Raw genomic sequence first — 20093 nt, 5'->3', positions numbered from 1 at the left:
CCATGTCAACAAGGCAGAATTTTAAGTGTCTTTGTCTGCCCAGTAATTGCATTACTCTGGAAAGCCTGGAGAAAACTTTTAGTGCTATTCAATCGCTGACTTCAGCTTTAAAAATGTGGTTAAACACTAACCTCCTTCACTATGAGTAATAAAGAGTGTGTTTTCAATTGTGCTGTGTTCAAAACTTAGCAGGAGGGAGATAGAGCTTTTATTTATTTACTTTTAGTCTTTGCTTCATTTAAGTTAAATCTGGACTGAGGCATGCACCTTGTTCTCATTATACCTAAATGTAATTGAGATGAACACATGGAGGATATACAACTGGTGAGGCTCTTCTCCCATTAACATGCATCCTGCACACTCACCTTCTGTTAACCACACTTACGGCTGTCAGTAAACAGAAATGCAGCCCTCCATTTTGTTACTAGATAAGAAAGCTAACATTTGGAAGAGGGTGCCCTCTTTTTACTTTAATCCCTAACTATTTGAAACCTTCTCTACTCAGTATTCGTTACTGTTCACATAGACATCTATCAGCCAGCCTTCAAGAACTACCAATTAACTTTCCAAGTCATTCATTACCTTCACTCACATTACACAGTAGCACTACTGTTTGTTTCCAGGGTTATTTGTTACGGTGACGTAATTTGCCTACAATAACCTTTAGTCAAGAGATTCATGCCAAAAGTAATAGCGAAACTCTGGAGTAATAGTGCTCATGGCAAGCACTGTCTTGGTTAAGTTCCATTCCAAAATCTCCAACTCAGATCAGGTTCATATACATTCATATACATTCACATTAGACTGAGCCCTTCTGTCTGCTTGTCATCAAGAATCTCACTGACATTTATCAAATGTACTGATTGATAATGAAATTAATACTGGTATGAAGCCATTAAGATCTCATGACGAGTATTTTGGGTCTCACAGAGACAAAAAGAAATGACATTCCAATCCAATTGAACTGCATTGTGGTTTTGTCCAAGGATTGGAAAAAAAAACAAACAGGTTATGAGCTTCATGCTGAAATAAGCTAAATCTCTTCAGATGCTAGCTGATTACACTAACCTCCAACTCTCTTTAATGCTATCAAATTTAACAGCAGTTTGCAGAATTGTGTCCGCTTATCTCAGTAGAAACTGAGAGTAGCCTACAAGTTGATTTAAAAAGAAAAGGCAAGTATCTGCAATAAACTAAACAAAAATAGGGGAAAAAAATGAGACAAATTTAAAAGAAATGACTTGCATCTTTACAGTACATTATTCCTCTTCAGGTATCCAGCATGCCCTTAAGAAACATTTTAGAAAATTACTTATTACTGATAATGGTGACATCAAGACTCCTAGATGCTCCTCTGCCACAAAAGAGAGGGAGAGAGAATAAAAGAAAAAGAAGAATGTAATTGTGCAGTAGGTATGATAAAGACAAATCACCACACAAGCAGTCACTTAAATAAGCCACATACAGATAAACAAGTGTCTGTTTTTACACCGTTATTTAAAATCCAAGTGGCCTTAATCCACACACAACTCTGACAGAAGATACCACGTATCTGTAAACTAAACTTTTGGCAAATTCTATTTGCACTCCTAAAGACATTGATGTAACTTCTACAGTTTGCAATCTGAAGTCTGCCACAAATGGTTGATTGAATTGGATTTATCATACTTATTCCCACTAGAAAGGATGGGAAGTACTACGTACAAAATTGTCACTGCTTCACTACTGAGCTATCAAATTCCATTATCACATTAAACAATCATAGCTAAGAGGCTTTGAAAGAGCCTTGAGAGACATCTATCTGGATGGCAATGATCTGTAGCATTCAGATGCAGCTTCTCATGTCACTAATCTAGTCTGATTGAATATACTTCAACTGTTAAAATGCTTTGGAGTGAATTTTGCAAATAGGCATTTGCTATGTCAGCTTTTTACCATTGAACTCTTCTCTGTTTCGGAATCACCATCCATAACCTTGGAAGAAACTAAAAGTCCCAAGATTGAATTTTTGAAGAAACTCAAGCATGCAGTATACTAGGGAAAAGAAAGACAGGCAAAGACTTTTAAGATAAGTGAGGTAATCAACATGTGCCTGCTAATTCTAATCCTTCAGAATGAAGGATTGGAGAATGCTTCTTGCTGGGGTGGATGGACTGAGATACATCACTGCATAAATAAAAGGGGTATGCAAGCAGGGCACCTATCCATCTCTCCATTGTAAAGGTCATGGCTGGTCATACGGCTTGCATTTCTTTGGGAATTATTCTACTTGAAACCTATGTCTACAGGAGTTCCCTGCTGCACAGATGAGTGCCATCATCCACCTTTCCTGCGCTGTTAATTCTGTGTGGTTTTAATAAGTTTTCTTCACCATATTGATTTCATTCTAGGTGTAGGCTACTGAGCAGCTCTGATTTTTTCTCAACAAAGAATTTCAAGGATTTTGGGCACCGGTGGCACAGTGGTAGGAATGCCACTTGCAACACCAGAGACCCGGGTTTGAATCCTCCTTGTGGCGCAAGTGGTAGAAGTGCTGCTCTGCTATACAGGAGGCTCAAATCCCGGGGGTTGGACTCAATGATCTCTAAGGTCCCTTCCAACCCGCACCAGACTGTGATACTGCAATGTTTCCAGGGTTCTGAGTTTTTAGCAAATCCCAGTAGACTTTACAGCCACTCCATCTGCTGCACAGCTAGATATGAATGAAACCTCAACTCCAGTCCTCATTAATGATTTTTTTCACTCAGGAAATCAGTCTTTCATCACAGGTCTGTTACAGGAGTAGAGAGAGTGGTTTTGTGCCTTTTGCCAAAATCCATGGGTTGTCTGTTTTTTATTATACTTGCCTTGTGTGTATTCTCACAATGTGATCAATAGGCAGTGTGAAACTATACCTCTTCAATTTTTACAGATGGCATGTGGAGAAACTGAGAGATTCATAGAATAACAACTTTCCTAAAAGACTCAAAGCTGATTCCGTTATATTTGTTTATTTTACAGAGTTGTACAAACAGAAGGATACATATGGGAGTTCTGCTTTATAAGAGCTTCGCTATGCCAGCAAATACATTCAATAAGCATGATAAAGATAGTATTACTCTTCATATCTTGATAAACACAGCAAGGATGGTGAAGTTTCTCACAGGAAGGCCACCTATAAAACAGCTTCCTGTTGAATTCAAAATAACTAACCTGATATCTATCTGACATCAGATTAACCAGTATGATAACCCCAGAAAACTGAATAATTTAGGGAGGTGATTTCTTCTTTTCTAAGAAATCAGAATACCAAACTGATAGGAAGTATATGTAAAAGGTTATCTGAAGAAAGCCAATAATAGAATCCAGAAGGTGGTAATATTTTCTGCATTGCTCAGCAGCGTATGCACCAAAGAATTCCAACCAGACTCAAGTGAGCAATTTTGCAGAGACATTCAGCAAAGCAACAGCTTGATTTTTGCCCTTTTTTTTGTGTGTGTGCTGAGGATAATAAAGCAGTAATTCAAGGGAATAAAATAAATATGACTTTAAAAACATAAAGAGCTGATGTGTGCAACAACAGTAAGCTTTTTATTGTGTCACATCTTGGGAGCAGAAAGGAGACTAATCTCATTTACAAATTAATATTTTTTAAAATGTAAGGCAATCCTTAATTCATGACAAGCAGACAATGTTGAAGTTTGTTCACTAGCAATAGATTCGTCATTTACTGAAAACATTTGCAGAGGACACAGTAACAGTTGTTCAGAATAGTTTGGTGCACTCCAGAAAAACACAAGGGACCAGGGACAAAATGTCACTGAATATATTAGAGTATATAAAACATATGATAGTTTTATACTACAGAAGTTTAAGTCACATTCTTTATAACATTCTCTACCAGTTTTCAGTAGAACAGTTTTGTTTTAGTTATTCTGTCTTATTCAAACTCTGGATTAGGCAAGTTTACTAAATAAACACCCTGGAACTATTACACTTGGGTTCAGATTCTTCATGTGCTTCATTTTACTTCACCAGCAAATGTCCCTACCTTAACCTTTTTTATATATCTACATCTAAATCCTATTCTGAAATCACAATGAAAATGTGGAATGATTTCCCTAAAATAAATTGGCTTAAATTAACTGCTGGAATTAAGGCACCAAATCCATTCCTATTTGTAGTCAACAAAAAGGATGTGGTGTAGTACCCAACTTGCATTATAATCCCTGTTGTGGAATTGTTGCATTAAAATATGTATTAGCCACGGCAACAATCCACATGAAGTTACACAACAGACTTCATTGAGCTAACAGCTTAGAAATCATCTGAAAAATGATTACTTGTGTGTGGGAAACTGATAATCACAGCCTGAACCTCTGATTAATCAGCTGAGGCAAGTGTTGGGTCAGCTGTGGGAGCACAGGTAACACAGCTGTGCTCCTGGAAGGGGTGGAGCTTGACTCCACCTCTTCTAGACTTCATTTAAGAACTGACCAGCACTAAGGCAGCATCTCTTTGAGGTTGCTCCTCTGTGAAGACTGGATAGCCAATCTCAGCATTTTCCAGTCATGCTGAAGGTCATCCATATTGGTGAGTTTTTCCTATATATAACCTTTTGGATATCTATTACCATCCTTCTTCTGTGGTGCTCAGGAATATGATTTAGAGGGTTTTTAGAGTTAGGGTACTATGGTTAGGCTGCGGTTGGACTTGATCTTCAAGGTCTTTTCCAACCTGGGTAATTCTATAATTCTTGTATTATTACCATCTTTTGTATTATTCTATCTTACAACTTGTTTCTTCTATAGCTATACAGAGAGCAGAATTTCTACAAGCACAACACAAAATTTACATGAGCTAATTAAGGTGTACAGTTTGATTACCAGTATGTCTACAAATGAGTTTGCATTGTTATTAGACTCCTTCGGATTAAGGATAAATCCTCACCACCATGACTGATTACTGTCTCCCCCTAGAACTTTTTGTTTCCTTATGTTGCTGAGCAAAGCTGACTTGTGCATCAGTCACAGCAAGACTACTCAGGGACACTAAGTTTTGTAAATATCACAGAATCATTTAGATTGGAAAAGACCTCTGTGATCATCTAATCCAACTCTCAGCCTGTCCCCACCATGCCCACTACCTGTTTTCCCTCAGTGCTATGTCTCCAAGGTTCCTGAACACCTCCAGAGATGGTTACTCACCAAATGCCTCACCATTCTCCCTGAGAATAATTTTTTTCCAAATATCCAGGCAATTTACATTATTTAATTCAATCCATTTTGAATAGAAGAACATAGTAGATTTGCTTAGCAAAGAGCTCAAGAGCTCCCAGCTAGGGAAATTCCTCCATACGAGTGCTTCATCACTTGAAAAGTTACCAACTTTTAGTCATCATTGCTCCATTCATGATCTGTCATGATCTTGATCACCCAAGAGGCTGTTATCACACACAGTTTTCTCTTCTCCAAACTAAAGAAACAATATTATAGTCTTTCCTCAGTCAGTTTTCTAAACCACTTATCCTGAATTCTTGGCAGTTTGCATCTCCAACAGTTACTTCTCAAACCACATCAGTACCAACTGGAGAAGAAAAATATCTTAGATTCTGTATAGTTTAATTAATGCATCCCAGAATAAGATTTGCTTTCTTTGCCAAGCTGTACAGTTGAGTTTTCTTTGCTAAGGTAATGATCATTTTCTGTCTTACAGCTGCCTAGTCAATCATGAAAGAAAAGTATACTCCACAGAGGCCCACACCTTGAGATCAGATTATCTGTAAAACAGCTTGCTTCACAGCTTTTTGTTGAATGCCTATAAACCTTTGTTTAAAGGAAGATTCTGCTGATCATTTTGTACCTCTGATTCTGTAAACATTTTCCAAATGACAGTTTAACTAAACAAGCACTAGAAGAAGTTAATGTAACCAGAAACATTTTAATTGAATCCTGCAAATTTTCAGAGAACAAAACTGCCAAAGACCAAATTCTGTCCTTTCCTCTGTCCAGACAGACAAGAGCTTCTCTGCCAAACTTTTTCTGCTGTGGCTTATGTGCATCCACCATTATTAACAAGAGCCTTATTGCACTACAAGCAAAGGAATTTAACTCCTGCAGTCTGCCCTGGGCTAATTAACAATCGGTGTTGAAAACCACTATTGGAAAAAAAAGTATAACACTGAATATTTCTTCTGTCCCATTGTGTCTTTTAAATATAGATTTTTATTTTTTTTTTGCATTATATTAGCCTATCAAGAACCTGCCCAGAAGTTGCCATAGTATTTGCACCAAACAGAAAGAGCCAAAATTTGACAAATATGCAGTCTGCCAAAGAACAACAAACCTGCTAGACCATGAAATTAGTCCTTGCTCACAAAAATCTGGTTCCACACGTTGAGGAGTCTAAATTGTACTCATTGGCTTGGGAGTGTATCATTTTTGTTTTCCTTTAATTTAATAAGTATTTTCCTGAAGTCACTTTAATCTTAGGAACAATTTTCACATTAACTTGAGGTTAATATTATTCGTTATATTAGTGTCTTGACAGTTTTGCTGACATACAGCCTAGGAGACATTAGCTTAGATGAATGACGGTAGCACTGACAAAGTGATTGGCATGTCAAAAATTTGAGACCTCAGTCATTCACCATTTATGACATGTCCTAATTTCAAAGAGGCAAAACACTGTTGTTCTTATTAATGTTTGATTTAAACCAAGCTTATTTCCAAATTTACTATGACTACTTTAATAGATAGCTCATCCACAGTTTCTTTCCTATAACTCATTTTCAATCTGAGGAGACAGCCTTCCTTATAAGTGAAAATCGTGTCTGGGTTTGACCCTAATTAAATCTGCATGCATAAATCTGCAGCATTAGGCTTCTCACTCAGTATAATAAAGTGGAAGTTATGACCCAAGTACCTGTTAGCTCTTTCATAATTTTAAATTTATAGTTATTACTTGCAAATTCTAAAAGGCTTGAGACTGAAAAATAAATAAATTGATGGTGTAGTAGACCGAATCATTTCCATATTGTGACCCAGCATCACTACTTAAAGTATGACTGCATCTTTTCTACACTGTTTTCTATTACCCTCATCAGGATTGAACGTACCCTCATCTGATGGTATGCTCTTAAGACACTGAGCTGAGTGATGCAGTTGACACAACAGAAGAGAACCATTCAGAGGAACTTGGACATGTTCAAACAGTAGGCACACAAGAACTGAATAAGGTTAAACAAAGGCAAATGCAAGGTGTTGCACTTGGATCAAGGCAATCCCAGATACCAGTACAGGCTGGAAGAAGAATTCACTGAGAGCAGCCCAAGGCCAAGAGTATTCTGGGCTGCATTGAACAAGGTACAGCCAGCAGAGGGGGAAGGGATTGTCATCGTGTGTTCCCCCCTCTACCCTGTACTCTGCCCTTGTGAGGTCCCATCTGGTGTGCTGCATCCAAGCTTGGGGCCCACAGTGCAGAAAGGATGTGGAGCTTTTGGACTGGGTCCACAGAAAGGTGATGAAGATAACTGAAAAGTTGGAGAACCTCTCATATGAAGAAAGGTTGAGGGATTTGAGATTTCTTAGCTTGGAGAAGACTCCAGGGAGACCACACTTAGCAGTTGAAAAGAGCTTACAAACAGGACAGGGGACCAACTTTTTACATGGTCTGATAGTGAGAGGAAAAGGGGGAATGGCTTCAAACTAGAAAATACAAGATTTAGGCTACGTGTTAGGAAGCAGTTTTTACTTAAGATTGTGGTGAGGCACTGGATCAGATTGCCTAGTGAGGTTGTGGATTCCCTATCTCCAGAGGCATTCAAGGCCACATAAAAATAAAGAAAGATAGCTTGAGGCTGCTGGCATCTCGTCATGATCACAAACCAAGCCTTACCACCAAGCAGTAACACTACAGGGTGGTGGTGAAACATTTTTCACTTTGTTCATTAAAGCTTGTCAGCATCCATTATATACAAAAACTTAATGTATGTACATAAGGCATTTCTTTTTCTTTCCTAAAATATATGCACTCTTTTAATATTACAGTGTACAACTATATTAGATAAAGTTAAACACAGATTAAAAGTAAGTAGACATTATTCCATTAATTGAAAAGCTATTTCAAGTTGAAGAGTTTTTGGCACCTCAGCACTACCCAGCTTCCCTGTTTTACAAAGCTATGTGCTTTTCTGAGACACATAAGTAAAATATTTTCTTTTAAGCAGGCACGAAGCCATTATAGGAGTACATACATCCTTGTATCGCTGCCAAGTCATCCTGGGTGGAAGGGAAGCCTTTCTTTCAGCTTGATTGAATGGGGACAGTTTGCAACTAGTGCAGCACCTAAGACATGCAAGACTTAAAAATCTTGTCAGCAGAGATAATGGAATGGTCCTCTCCAGTTTAAATGATCAACTGGGAAATATCCTCTGTACCCTTTTTGTTTGTTTCTTTGTTTCTTTCCCCTAGTTATAACTGCTTAATAATACACAATAGAATACACAATAGAGGTGGTGTTCTGCTTTTTGAAAAAAGAAAAAAATACACCCTACTAACTTTTTGCGTAGGCATTTTACTCTGAAACAAAAGTAAAACTGTGAATTGCCTTCATTTGTGTACTTACTAGTCTTTACACAGAGGTTGGGATAAACGCATGGGATACCTCTTGCTTCTCCATTCTTCAAAAATTAAAAACAGCTATGGCACATTTTCAGTGTTTTAAACCCTTACACTTCCAAACCCTCCCTATTTTAAAGCAAATATCTTCATGAAAATCAAAGCCATCTGTATCACACAGGGTAAGCTCTTGAAAGCATAATTTCAAGGACACAAAATTACGAAAAAAAAAAAAAAAAAAAAAAAAAAACCACTATAACTACAAAAAGTTCCTTTCTGTGTTACCATTGATGCTCAATAACCCAGCCATCCACATGGAATTTTAATCAAGTGTCCTGGAAGTATTTTGCCTTTGGCTTGAAAACAAGAATGTTGGATGCACTTCAGCCCAAAGTTCTGCTGAGGTGGAACCCAGCTTTATGTCCTTCTGTGGGCTGTTATATGGCACTGCAGAAACATCCCTCACCCCCAGCCTTATTCAGGCACCTGTCTTGGCTCTGCCTCTCACCATCATGGTGGTAGCTTTTCCAATTCAGCCTCCTGGCCTGGCCCCAGTTGTGCTCCCATCCTTCAGCAGCAACCTAACATTGGTGCACTGCAAACACTAAGCTGAAACAAGAATATATATTTTTTAAAGAAAATTCCAACAGCCTGAAGACCTGAGAACTGTATCCTTTAATTTACAATTCAGCAACCCTACAGTGAGACACTTGCACATTTTGCATTCCATCCTGAAACACCCCAAACATTTTTGTTGATTTACTATGGGAAATGAAACAATTATTTGGGTGCAGAGGTGCAGAGTGTGAAGTACTTGTTTCTCATTGTTTTCAAGAACAAAGGAAATTAGAAATGCTGCTCAGCTTATAAAGAAAGGGCAGGTAGCATTGGTTGGTAGTACATTGTAAGTAGAAGGGTTTTTATACTTTGAGGCAAACATCTCAGCCTTTTCCCTGACACTACACCACCAAGTAGTCCCTTTTTGTCCCCTTTTCCTATTAGCACACCACGAGTTTCAGCCTGCCAGATAGGATAAAACCTGTATTTCTCAGCTTCCACTCTTAACTGTGGAAGTGGTAGCACAGCAATAGCAGATCCTTTCAAAAAGAAGCTGCAATAAAAAGTTTCTGAGTGAGTATGTGCATATCACTGACACATCACTGTGGCAACCTGTGATCTATGCCAAGACATGCCAAATTCAGTTATTCCCCAGCAGACACTGTTTGCACTTACTGCTTGGGGCAGAACAGTTGGAAAGCTGAACAAAGGAACAGGATCTGGGGGAGTGTTAGCTGAAATCCAGCTGACCACAACGAAGGCCAACGGCATCCTGGCTTGCATCAGAAATACTGCTGTCAGCAGGAGCAGAGAAGGTGCTCTTCCTCTATTTGGCACCAGTGAGGCTGCATCTTGAATTCTGTGTTCAGTTTTGGCTCCTCACTATAAGAAGAACATTGAAGCCCTGGAACATGTCCAGAGAAGGACAAGAAAACTGGTGAGGGATCTGGAGCTCAAGTCTTAAAGAGAGCAGCTGAGGAAACTGGGAATGTTCAGTCTGGAGAAGAGGAGACCTACTAAGGTCTCCCAAGTGCTCCCTACAATTGCCTGAAGTGGGCCACCTCTTACAGGTAACAGCAATAGGATGGGAGTTAATGGCCTCAAGTTGCACCATTAGAGGTTCAGATTAGATACTAGGAAAGATCTTGTCAGAAAGAGTGGTGAGGCATTGGAACAGGCTGTCCAGGGAGGTGGCACAGTCGCTATCCCTGGAGGTGTTCAAGAAAAATGGAGATGTGGCACTGAGGAATATGGTTAGTGGGCATAGTGGTGGTGGGCTGATGGTTAGAATGGATGAGCTTAGTGGTCTTTCCAACCTTAATGATTTGTGATTCTACTGATACACTATGCGAAGATGGTCATCATGCAACTCAGCTTGAAGTTGCAGACATTTCTTCCATTAGATGCATCCCCATCATTATTACAAATTAGAAGAGGAAATCACTTTTAAGTAGAGTGTTCATCCATTTGACTCAGCTGTTTGTATTTTCTGCATGACTTTAGTGTGATGAACTTCTGGTGTTTATCAGCAGACATGCTGTAAACCTGCTTAAAGGAAGACAAATTGTCATAGGACTTGATACTTGCCAGCCTTGCATAAAATTCATTTTTCCTTTTTCATGCTCATTTCAGAAAGAACTCAGTTCTGCATGAACAGAAGAAATGTATGTACTTCCTGAAATTCTATCAACATTTAGCAAGATTAGCAATTAATATCCAAAAATAAGCCTTAGCAAATGTGCAGGTTTATTCATAAGTCACGGACTTATAGATGCATGGTAGATTTGCTTTCCACTTATCAAGATTCTTTTTATACTGTAAATTTTATTTCCCCCATAAATGCAAATTGAGCAACTTGTGCAAATTAAAGAGAGTATATTTCAGTGTCTTACTGAATGATTACATTAGTTAGCAACTACTCAAGGAATAAATGAACAATTGTCTGGAGATAAATGCAAATTCACAGCTAATTCTCTCAAAGTCAGTGGGGTTAAACTGATCCCTCCTATTCCCATCAAAAAATTGAACTCCGTCACATTTTAAAGGGTATTTTCTGATAGAAGTCATTTAGCATGCACTTTAGCAACTCAACAGGATGAAGTAGATGGATGGAATCCTAGAAATTTCAACAGCATGTATTTCACAATCCCAATTTAAACCAAAGTTTCCACAGACCCTGACAAATCAAAGAGCCTTCACTGTAAACTTCTGCTATCTAGCCACTCTCAGCCAATAAAGTAGAAACAACCTAATCATCGGAGGCATTAGCAGACAGTTACAACCCTTTTTTGTCTCCCCTCTTGCAAAATGCAAGATATGAACAAAGGGGAGCACTAGAAAACCAAGTAAAATATATGAATGGTGTGGGACAGAGGATAACAAAGCAGGCATTAGTCACTCATGCATTTGAATGAGGAAAGCTTGTAAGGGAACATAAGAAAAAAGAAAAAGAAAAACATAGTGGGCTTTTTAGCCATATTATTAGTAGTGAAGTGACTTCAGGAACAGTTTCTCCCTTCAGTACAGCAACTCTTAAACAGGGATGGTGTAATTTGATTGACTGACCTTCCAGGCATAAGCATTATGCTGCAGCTGGACATTCATCAAAAAAAGTGCTTTTTGTCTAGATACTTCTGGTTGGATCCAGAATAACTGTGAGAGGCCAGCAAGGACTGATTGCACCCTCCTGCACTCTGGGCAATGACTGCCTGCAGAGGAGGCAGTGGAGGAGCAGCACAGGAGCAACATGGTTTAGCAACACTTAATCAGATCTACAACATCTAACAATTAAATAAAGGCTAGAGAAGTTCTTTCAAATAACTTGTATGGGTTCTGAACCACCTTTGCAGCCATTCAGCAAACAAAAGCTTATACAAACAAATACTATAAAGGAGGCATAGGACATAGGCCTGTCTTCAGGGTCATTTTGGAGAAAAACAGAACAGCAGAAATGCAAGAAGAGGCAGGGGGAAAATTAAGTTTCTACTTCAGGAAGACCCGTTCTTAAACAGCTTTTAACATTTATACTCATGCGGGAATCCAGAGGGGGACTGGATCTCACAGCACAATAAATGAGCTCAGGGAAATAAATTATCTGAGGCTAGAAAAAGAACTTTCAACCCTGAGATGGAAGAACTGAGCAGGGAATAACTCTGACGGATTCATTACTGTATTAATTGATAGTTAAATTAATAAATAAATTAATAATTTTTTTTAAAAAAAAAGAAAAAGAAAAAGAAAAAATCAAAAGCTAACAAGTTTTTATAAGCTTTGCTGAAAGCTCAAATCTACTTTGCCTACACAAAACAAATGCAGGATCTTCATGGGGATAACTGGTAGGAAAAGCACAAAGAAAAGAGAGAAACCACAGAAAAGAGAGATAAACCAGCTGAGGCCATTCCCCCAGGACAGCCAGTGTTTTCCATAGCCTGCAAAGCTGTGCTGCTCACAGGGAGAAAAGATCTGGCCCAACAGAGGATAAGACTCATTGCCATGCACCACCCATCCAGTTGCCCTGTGAACTTGTGTCAAAGCAACCCTAATTTTCAGAGAGGTACTTCAGCTACTAAAAAGAAAAAAAGCACAGACATACCTAACCTTTTTTTTGTTCTGACTTAAAGCTCCACCAGATGAAGCGTTCACATTACAGCTCAAAGCCTGAGCGCTATACCCATCATAAAGTGCCTCTGGGTGCTGGGATCAGGCTCTGAGACATTACTCAAATACAAATAAATATATATAACGGGAGGTTTGATTGATGTGCACCTAAGATTCATGCCAACCAAGAAATTATGATTCCTGCAAGTTGACCTAACCAATATCATCTTGTAAAGCTTGAATACCTTATTTCTCTGTATGGTCAGAAAGGGATGCCTTGAGGACAGCAGGTGTCTATCCCTTTAGAAAAAAAAAAAAAAATTACAGGCATAGAAAAAGGCAAACTCCATCAGAAGAGCCTTGTGTGAGAGTGCCATAAATACCAACTACTGATCTACATAGTGATAGTTCTGAATTTCCAGAGATGCATTTTCTACACCCTCAGGGAACAGGGAGAAATATTTATGACAGACAAATGTTTTTACCTTAATCTTCATCTATTTAGCATGCTTTCATGAGATTTTTCTGTCACATACCTCTGCATTCTGAGGAAAGAAGAAATACTCTAGCTTTTTGGCACTAACTTTCTATCAGAAGTAGTGAGGGAAAAAAGAAATCAAAATCTAGGACCCTTTGACCAATGCAGAGATAAACATTTTCTCCACAAAATGTCTAAGATGTTCTTTGCAGATCACCAGAAAGAGAAACAAATTTTCCTCTGCTTCATTCCTTTGCTGTCCCATCATAAAGGTAGATTTCAACCATCAGAGTCTGCACCTAGTCGTGATTTGTTATCTTTTGCACTAATCTTTACATCACAAATTCTTTGATTATTATCAAGCCCCATTTCTTTTTGATGGTCTTCTAAATATATATGTGTCCTCTTAGGAATTTAGTGAGCTGTATTACTTTAGCACAATGGTACCTGCAAAAGCAACATATCTGGATACATGCAATGTGGCTTCTGTTTAAGGAGACTTGCTAGATGGGTAATCTGTTGCATATTGGGTAGGTGGTACCTGCGTGCACCTGGGATGGAGTCAGGGAGGTCACGAGTGTCTGCCAGGGGAGGTCACCTGGACCACTATATAGGGCTTGTTGTGAGGCATTAAACTTGTACTTTCAGCGCTATGCACCGTGTGTGAGTCCTGTCTGTTCCCTATGCGCAGAGGCACAGTGCAGTCACTAGGCAGCCTTGATTTGTCACCGGATCAGGAGGCGACGTAATCTAATATTTAATTTTGAGTAGATACCATATAGAACTAAGTCTATTACACTAGGGCTTCAACAGCTCACATTTATCAGAGAAAATGAAGAAGCCACAGTTCCAGACCTAGAGCTCCTACTACACAATTACTGTGTGCTGAAACCTGCTGGGCAGTAGAAAGGAGATTGCTGCAGTTCCACTCTCCCAAGTCCAGTCCATAGTAAAGTTGAATATATATTCCCAATGAATATACACAAACATATATACTCAGAGATACAACACATATGCATATACAAATTGTCAATCACTCAGATCAAAAAAGAATGACAGACACAAGCAACACTAACAGATTTATCCTGTTAACTGCTCCAGCTGATCAGAATGAAACCTGTAAGTGGAAAATAAAAATTCAAATACATACATAAATGCAATGTGAATTTCTTCAGTAGCAAGACACTTAATCTGTCTAGTAACTAGCCCTTGGATCTCAGGTCTCCCACTTTGCTGGCATTTAGAGCCCCTCAGATCTGCAGCTCCACTTTCAAACACACACACACACACACATTACTCTCATTACCCCTTCAGCAACTGGCTTAGACTCCCAGCCTACCCAGTAGTAGGCCGAGTTCTCATCTCTATTTGGCTCACCAAAAGTTACACTCATGTAGTTAGTGTCTTAGTCAACATCTACACCCCACACTGTCCCCAGTGGATCTCCTGGTTCCTCTGGCATCCAACTCACTGACATTCTGATCTCTACAGTATCCATCCCAAAACTATGGCTGTTTTGAAACTTGGCTCCCAAGTCTCTCATCCTACAAGCTAGCTGGTCTGATCACGCACTGACATGCAGACCCACACAAAATGTATATACTCCAGTCTCTCCAGCCAAGCACACAAGACACACTAGGTACTGTGACACATGGTCCCCTATCCATTGGTTAGGGCCTTCAAATTCAAAGCATACAGATCCCATCCCCAGGAAAGCAGTTTAGTAAGAAGACAATACAGGCTATACTGATAAGACACACAGCATGGAAAGACAAGCATACTGACTGACTACATGTTTACAGCCAACTGATCTCTTCTATCCTTTTTGTTGTTATTGTTTTTTTGTTTGTTTGTTTCACACTATGCTTGTTTTCTCATATCACCTTGATTTCTCCCACTCCAGTCCCCCTTTTTCAACCTTTGCCCTTCCTCTTTCTTTGTCTTTGGCCCTTCATCTATGGGGTCCTTCCCCATAATGTCTTCTCCAATCTCAAACCATTCTTCTCTGCGACCCAAGCAAGGTTCCACAACCACTTAGGCAGCAATGCTGGAGAGCTTCTCCCACAGCTTTTAATGATGGGCGTTATCCCTATCCCATGGGCAGATGGCTATCATGAAACACCTCTTGGAGGGACTAATTTTCTACTGAGGTTGCCCCACCCTGTTCCTTTGTGCCTGGGAAAAGGAAGGTTATCACATAGCCTAATGGGCTGAGTATGGACAGCTAATAAGTATCTTGTGCCCTGCTACTTAACCCATGTGAAGGCACAAGAGGTGTATAGATGCGCTGTAACTGTTTCCAGACCAGGGAGAAAATGTAAACCCAAACTTTACAGTTATTAGTCTGCTCAATTTTGCCAAAAAATGGGAAATTCTCTGCATACTACAACATTAAGTGATTGTCTCAATACTCCTTCCATATTTCCAGCTCAGTCTCCTGCCTTTTGTAAATTGCAAACAGCATGGTCTCCAGGCTTTCCACAAGTTGCAAGGGACTTCAGTTTTCTTTTGGTGTTCTCTCGTCAGCAAGAAATATTAATATCACTGGAAGCATAGCAGAGATGTTAAAGGAAAATATTTAAGAAATGAAAATCTTTCTAGGGTATGGAAGCTTTCTCATTACAGAAAATGCATCAAACACTGACAGCAGGGAATCAGGCAGAAACTGATTGTAAGAACAGAGCATCCCCTCACTCTTTGGCACAGTTCTATTACCCCTGAACCTACACAAATCCAGCAACAGCTTTTTCTCTTACCCATTCTTCTTCTCTACCCTTTGAACTTGCATTCTTGACTACACAGTAGCTGGATCTCAGAGCTTTAGAGAGATTTCATAAGTGCCTCTCCCCCCATTGCCTGTCACAGCAATCTGGCAATAAGGCATTCTATTCAGAAACTGGAGATGCGGGTTCAGACCATCTCAAGCTAAGGAGATTAGCCCAAATCTCCCACTTCCTGTGCAAGTGCTCTAACAATCTGATTTATAAGCAAACCTTTATCACTTTACCTTTCAGGAAAAAAAAAAAAAATGCAGTTGCTGACCATAGAGTTGTTATTTGTGCATTAGTCATAGTTTAAGCATACTTATTGAGCCAGACTCTTAAAGTACAGTAGGCTTAAAATAAAATTCAAATGGTAATTAACCATTATTTCTTTTTTTTTTTTTAATTACTAGAAAACCACCTGACAGTAGTAGAACTAAATACAGCAGTTGCAAGCAATATTGTGCAGTCATTAACTGGATTCCCCTTCTCCTTCCCAGACATACAGCATTGTTACTCTCAGTACAACAAAGAACACATTCCAGTGGAGCAAAGATGCTACATAAGCCTCTGAAACGGTTGTTTGCTTCTGAGGCAGCAAACCAGTTCTCATCTGGATTGGAACACCAGTGATACGTGCTTCACCAAGAATAACAGTTACAGGATACAAAAACTCTATTGAAAATCAGACCTGACTTTTCAACAGGATGGGGATACCTCAACCACATACCTGCAATTAAAATACCAACTAAATTTTATAGGTATGTAGATATCAATCTTTACGCTGAAAGAACCAATCATTAACCTTTAAAGCTGTGTGCTGCACTAACTTTACTATTCTGAGCTGTTCTTTCTTTGCCTGGACTTCAGCACTCACTGAAAGACCCCAAACTATTGTATGCTCTATTTTCTTCATCTGCTGACAGGACAAAAGCACAGACAGAAAAACAGGAAATGCTGAAAGAGCTCTACCAAGGTTCTCTCCACAAACATGCCAAGGTGCATTTCACCCCAAATTCTATGTTAGCCCAATGTCCAAGAAATCCTTCAATTCCCACAGCAGCCTTTTTTTTTTTTTTTAACATCATTGTGATGCTTGCAAGTTTGAGCCCTAGTTGTTTACTTTCTGCACAAGCAACATGGCTATTCTAATCTGCATCGCATTCCTTGCATTGTTTTAGGTTCAGTTATCTGGAATTCTGGTTTTGGAAAGGCAGTTTTCCACTGGGGGGTTTGATGCCCACTACTTCCTCTATGAATCTGTGTTCTCATGCTGAGAAAAAAAGAAAAACATCTCTCAACTTAATCTAATAGAAGGAATGGTCTCCTGACCCGATCTTCCATCTAGAAAAATATCGGGTAATTAATTTAAATAGCCCCAGGAGGGGCAGCTTAGGCACAACCAAACACACTGCAATCTTCAAACAGCAATATTAAAATATGTGTTTTATCAAGATGACCAACCATGTGAGCTGCTACACATAGCAGCTGAAATAGCAGCACTAAACTCTCTAGAAAAGCCACAGCAGATTACAGCAGTAGGATCATTGCAAGTTTATGTTAGGGGAAAAAAAAAGAATAGTTGCAGGCTCTTTGATCAGCTCTTAGGACAATTCTTAATAATAATAAATGTTAGCTATGTCCGAGCATACCATGAACCATGTAAACCAAGAAGTAAGATTATTTGAGGAACAGAAGATGGTACCATGTGGAAAAAAAATTGTGAAATATAAGTTTTGTGCCACTTCATCTTTTCATTTGTTTCCAAGACTGAGTTCTCACAAGCAAGGCATGGTTTCTTTATCTACAAGCCGGCGTTTATGGACTTAGCAATTCACCTGAGTTCGATTTTGCCACCCTGACTTTGAGGATGACGTTTTGTACGCACATATTAACAGCCACACTTGATTTTATGGCAACGCACAAGCGGCCAGATGCTGATCTGCACTACATCCATCTTGAAAGCCACGCTTTACCTTAAACAATATCAAGCGACGCATCTGCACAGCACATGCCTCCCAAATTGGTTTTTGTTATACCGAAAACAACCGCGACCAGGGACCAAAGCCTGGAGCGGATCAGTGGTAGATCAGCCTCCGGAGCCCAACCAGAGGAATACACGCTGTGCGAGTCAGTGCCGCACCTCTCAGCCCGCACCCGGAGCCGGGGCTGCTTCCCAGCCTCAGTCCCGCAGCACAAACCCCGCTCGCCGCTCTGCGAACAAAGAGGATGCGCACAGCCGAGCTGCTTGCACGGAGCTCGCCGAGAGTAGCGCACCGGGCAGAACCACGTGCGAAGAAAGAAAACTTTTGCAACTTGTCTCCATTACATCCACACGCTTCCCCTCCCGCGATTTGGATCCCTTCTCATTCCTCGATCTGGTTCGCATTAGCTCAGAGCGCGGCATCCCTCGACTCTGTCTTTCCCTGGGATGGGGGCACCCAGTACTGCGCCCCGCTACGGGGCGGCCCCAGGGAGCGAGCACCGGCCATGTCCCCTGCCTGCCCCGGCTCCGAGCCTGTTCACGGCCCCCATAAAAGGAGAGGGCCCCCTCCCACAGCAGCCGATGGAGAAGAAAAGGCACCGGGAAAGAGGGAAAAGAGCGAAGGAGGAAAAGCCGACGAGAGGATGGCCAAGAGGAAGGACAGGAGCATGCCGCGGGCACCCTAGAAACTCTCCCAGCACTGGGATGGGGTGCGAACAAACTCAGCCGCACCCCCCGCCCCGCATTCTCGCGTCCTCACCTCGGGGCTGGCCGTGTCCCGGCGCCCCAAATAGTGAAAGCCCCACCAGCAGAGCCAGCAGCAGCCACCGCCCGCCGCTGCCCATCACCATCGCTGCCGCCGCCGGGAGAGACTCGCCACTGTTCTCCCTGCCTAGCGCGCCCGTCTTATAGGCTCCCCCCGGCCGCCCCGCCCCGCTCCCTCACCCACGCACACCCACAGAGCCCCACCGAGGTGCCCCCTCCCCGTAGCTTTCCCAGCTGTGGTCGCTGAGAGCCTAAAAAGTCCGGGAGAGTCGCAATGAATGAGGTGGTGCTCTGCGGGATGGGGGGGGGGGGGGGGGGGGGGGGGGGGGGGGGGGGGGGGGGGGGGGGGGAGGTGGGAAGAGTGTGAAGTAATGAGGGAAAAGCGTCTGTGCAGCGCGGGGGAGGCACTGCTAAGCCAAGGTACTGCGCAGTGTTCCCATGTGGCTGACATCGCCAAGGGCTTGAAAAATTCGGCTTGAGGCTTTACTTGCGAGTGTCCCCCCCCCACTCCTGTGCGACGTTATATCGTGCCGATGCGTTCCACCCCGCGCACACACAGCAGTGCAGCCATGTTTGTCAACTAAAGGTTTATCTCTCCAAAGGGGCTGCCTGCTTTTGTCCAGCGGAAAGGCTTTGCAGCTTTAGCGATCAGCTGCCTCTGGAACCTACACGGAAACAGGTTGACGAAGTTCAAGACAGAGCTGTTCCTGCTTTCTTTGTTTTAAGGATTATCACACAGCTCATCCGTAAAGCACCCCATAAGGACTATCCTATATACACTGCAGCAAGCAACAACATTTTTCAGGAAAAGAAATGAGTGCTCAAAATGAGTTAGTTTATTTGGAGAAATTTTAGAATCACAGTCCGGCTTGGGTTGGAAGGAACCTCAAAGCCCACCCAGACCTACCCCGTGCCATGGGCAGGGCTGCCCCCCCAGCAGCTCAGCTGCCCAGGGCCCCATCCAACCTGGCCTTGAGTGCCTCCAGGGATGGGGCACCACAGCTTCTCTGATCAGCCTGTTCCATTCTAACCAAAAGACACTATGCTTCAAATGCAAAGCAGTATGCTGGTTACTTTTTAGGAAAATATTAGATTGCTCTGCAATCTACATTGTAAAATAATCCCTGTGGGTTTTATGGACAGAGTTAGGCTGCAAGTGTTTTCCTCCCATGGTGGGGAGCTGTTGATGGATATCTGTATTTATGTTTATTTACCCGTATTGATATGGGTAAATAAACTCAGGAAAATAGTAGTAATGTATATGTTTAACATAAAATAAAGCTATTTCTTATTGTGTAACTCAAGAGTTATAAGTTATACTTGAGAATGCATGACAGTGTTTATACTCAAAA

General features: G+C 41.0%; 1 protein-coding gene across 2 annotated transcripts in view; it reads right to left on the bottom strand.

The window, feature by feature from the left end:
* Positions 1-18863, bottom strand: part of LAMA1 (laminin subunit alpha 1) — a 97190-nt gene extending 78327 nt beyond the window's left edge. For both annotated transcript variants that reach the window (XR_001553442.2, XM_015855286.2), the window contains exon 1: positions 18737-18863. Coding sequence is in view for 1 of the 2 variants with exons in the window: in XM_015855286.2 (XP_015710772.1) it covers positions 18737-18827 (91 nt within the window). In the remaining variant the exon portion in view is untranslated. The remainder of the gene's footprint in view (positions 1-18736) is intronic.
* Between the last annotated feature and the right edge of the window lie 1230 nt (positions 18864-20093).

This window comes from Coturnix japonica, chromosome 2, assembly GCF_001577835.2.
Source record: "Coturnix japonica isolate 7356 chromosome 2, Coturnix japonica 2.1, whole genome shotgun sequence".
NCBI classification, from domain to species: Eukaryota; Metazoa; Chordata; class Aves; order Galliformes; family Phasianidae; genus Coturnix; species Coturnix japonica.
The sequence above is the reverse complement of the archived record's forward strand: the minus strand, read 5'-3'. Positions and strand labels throughout refer to the sequence as shown.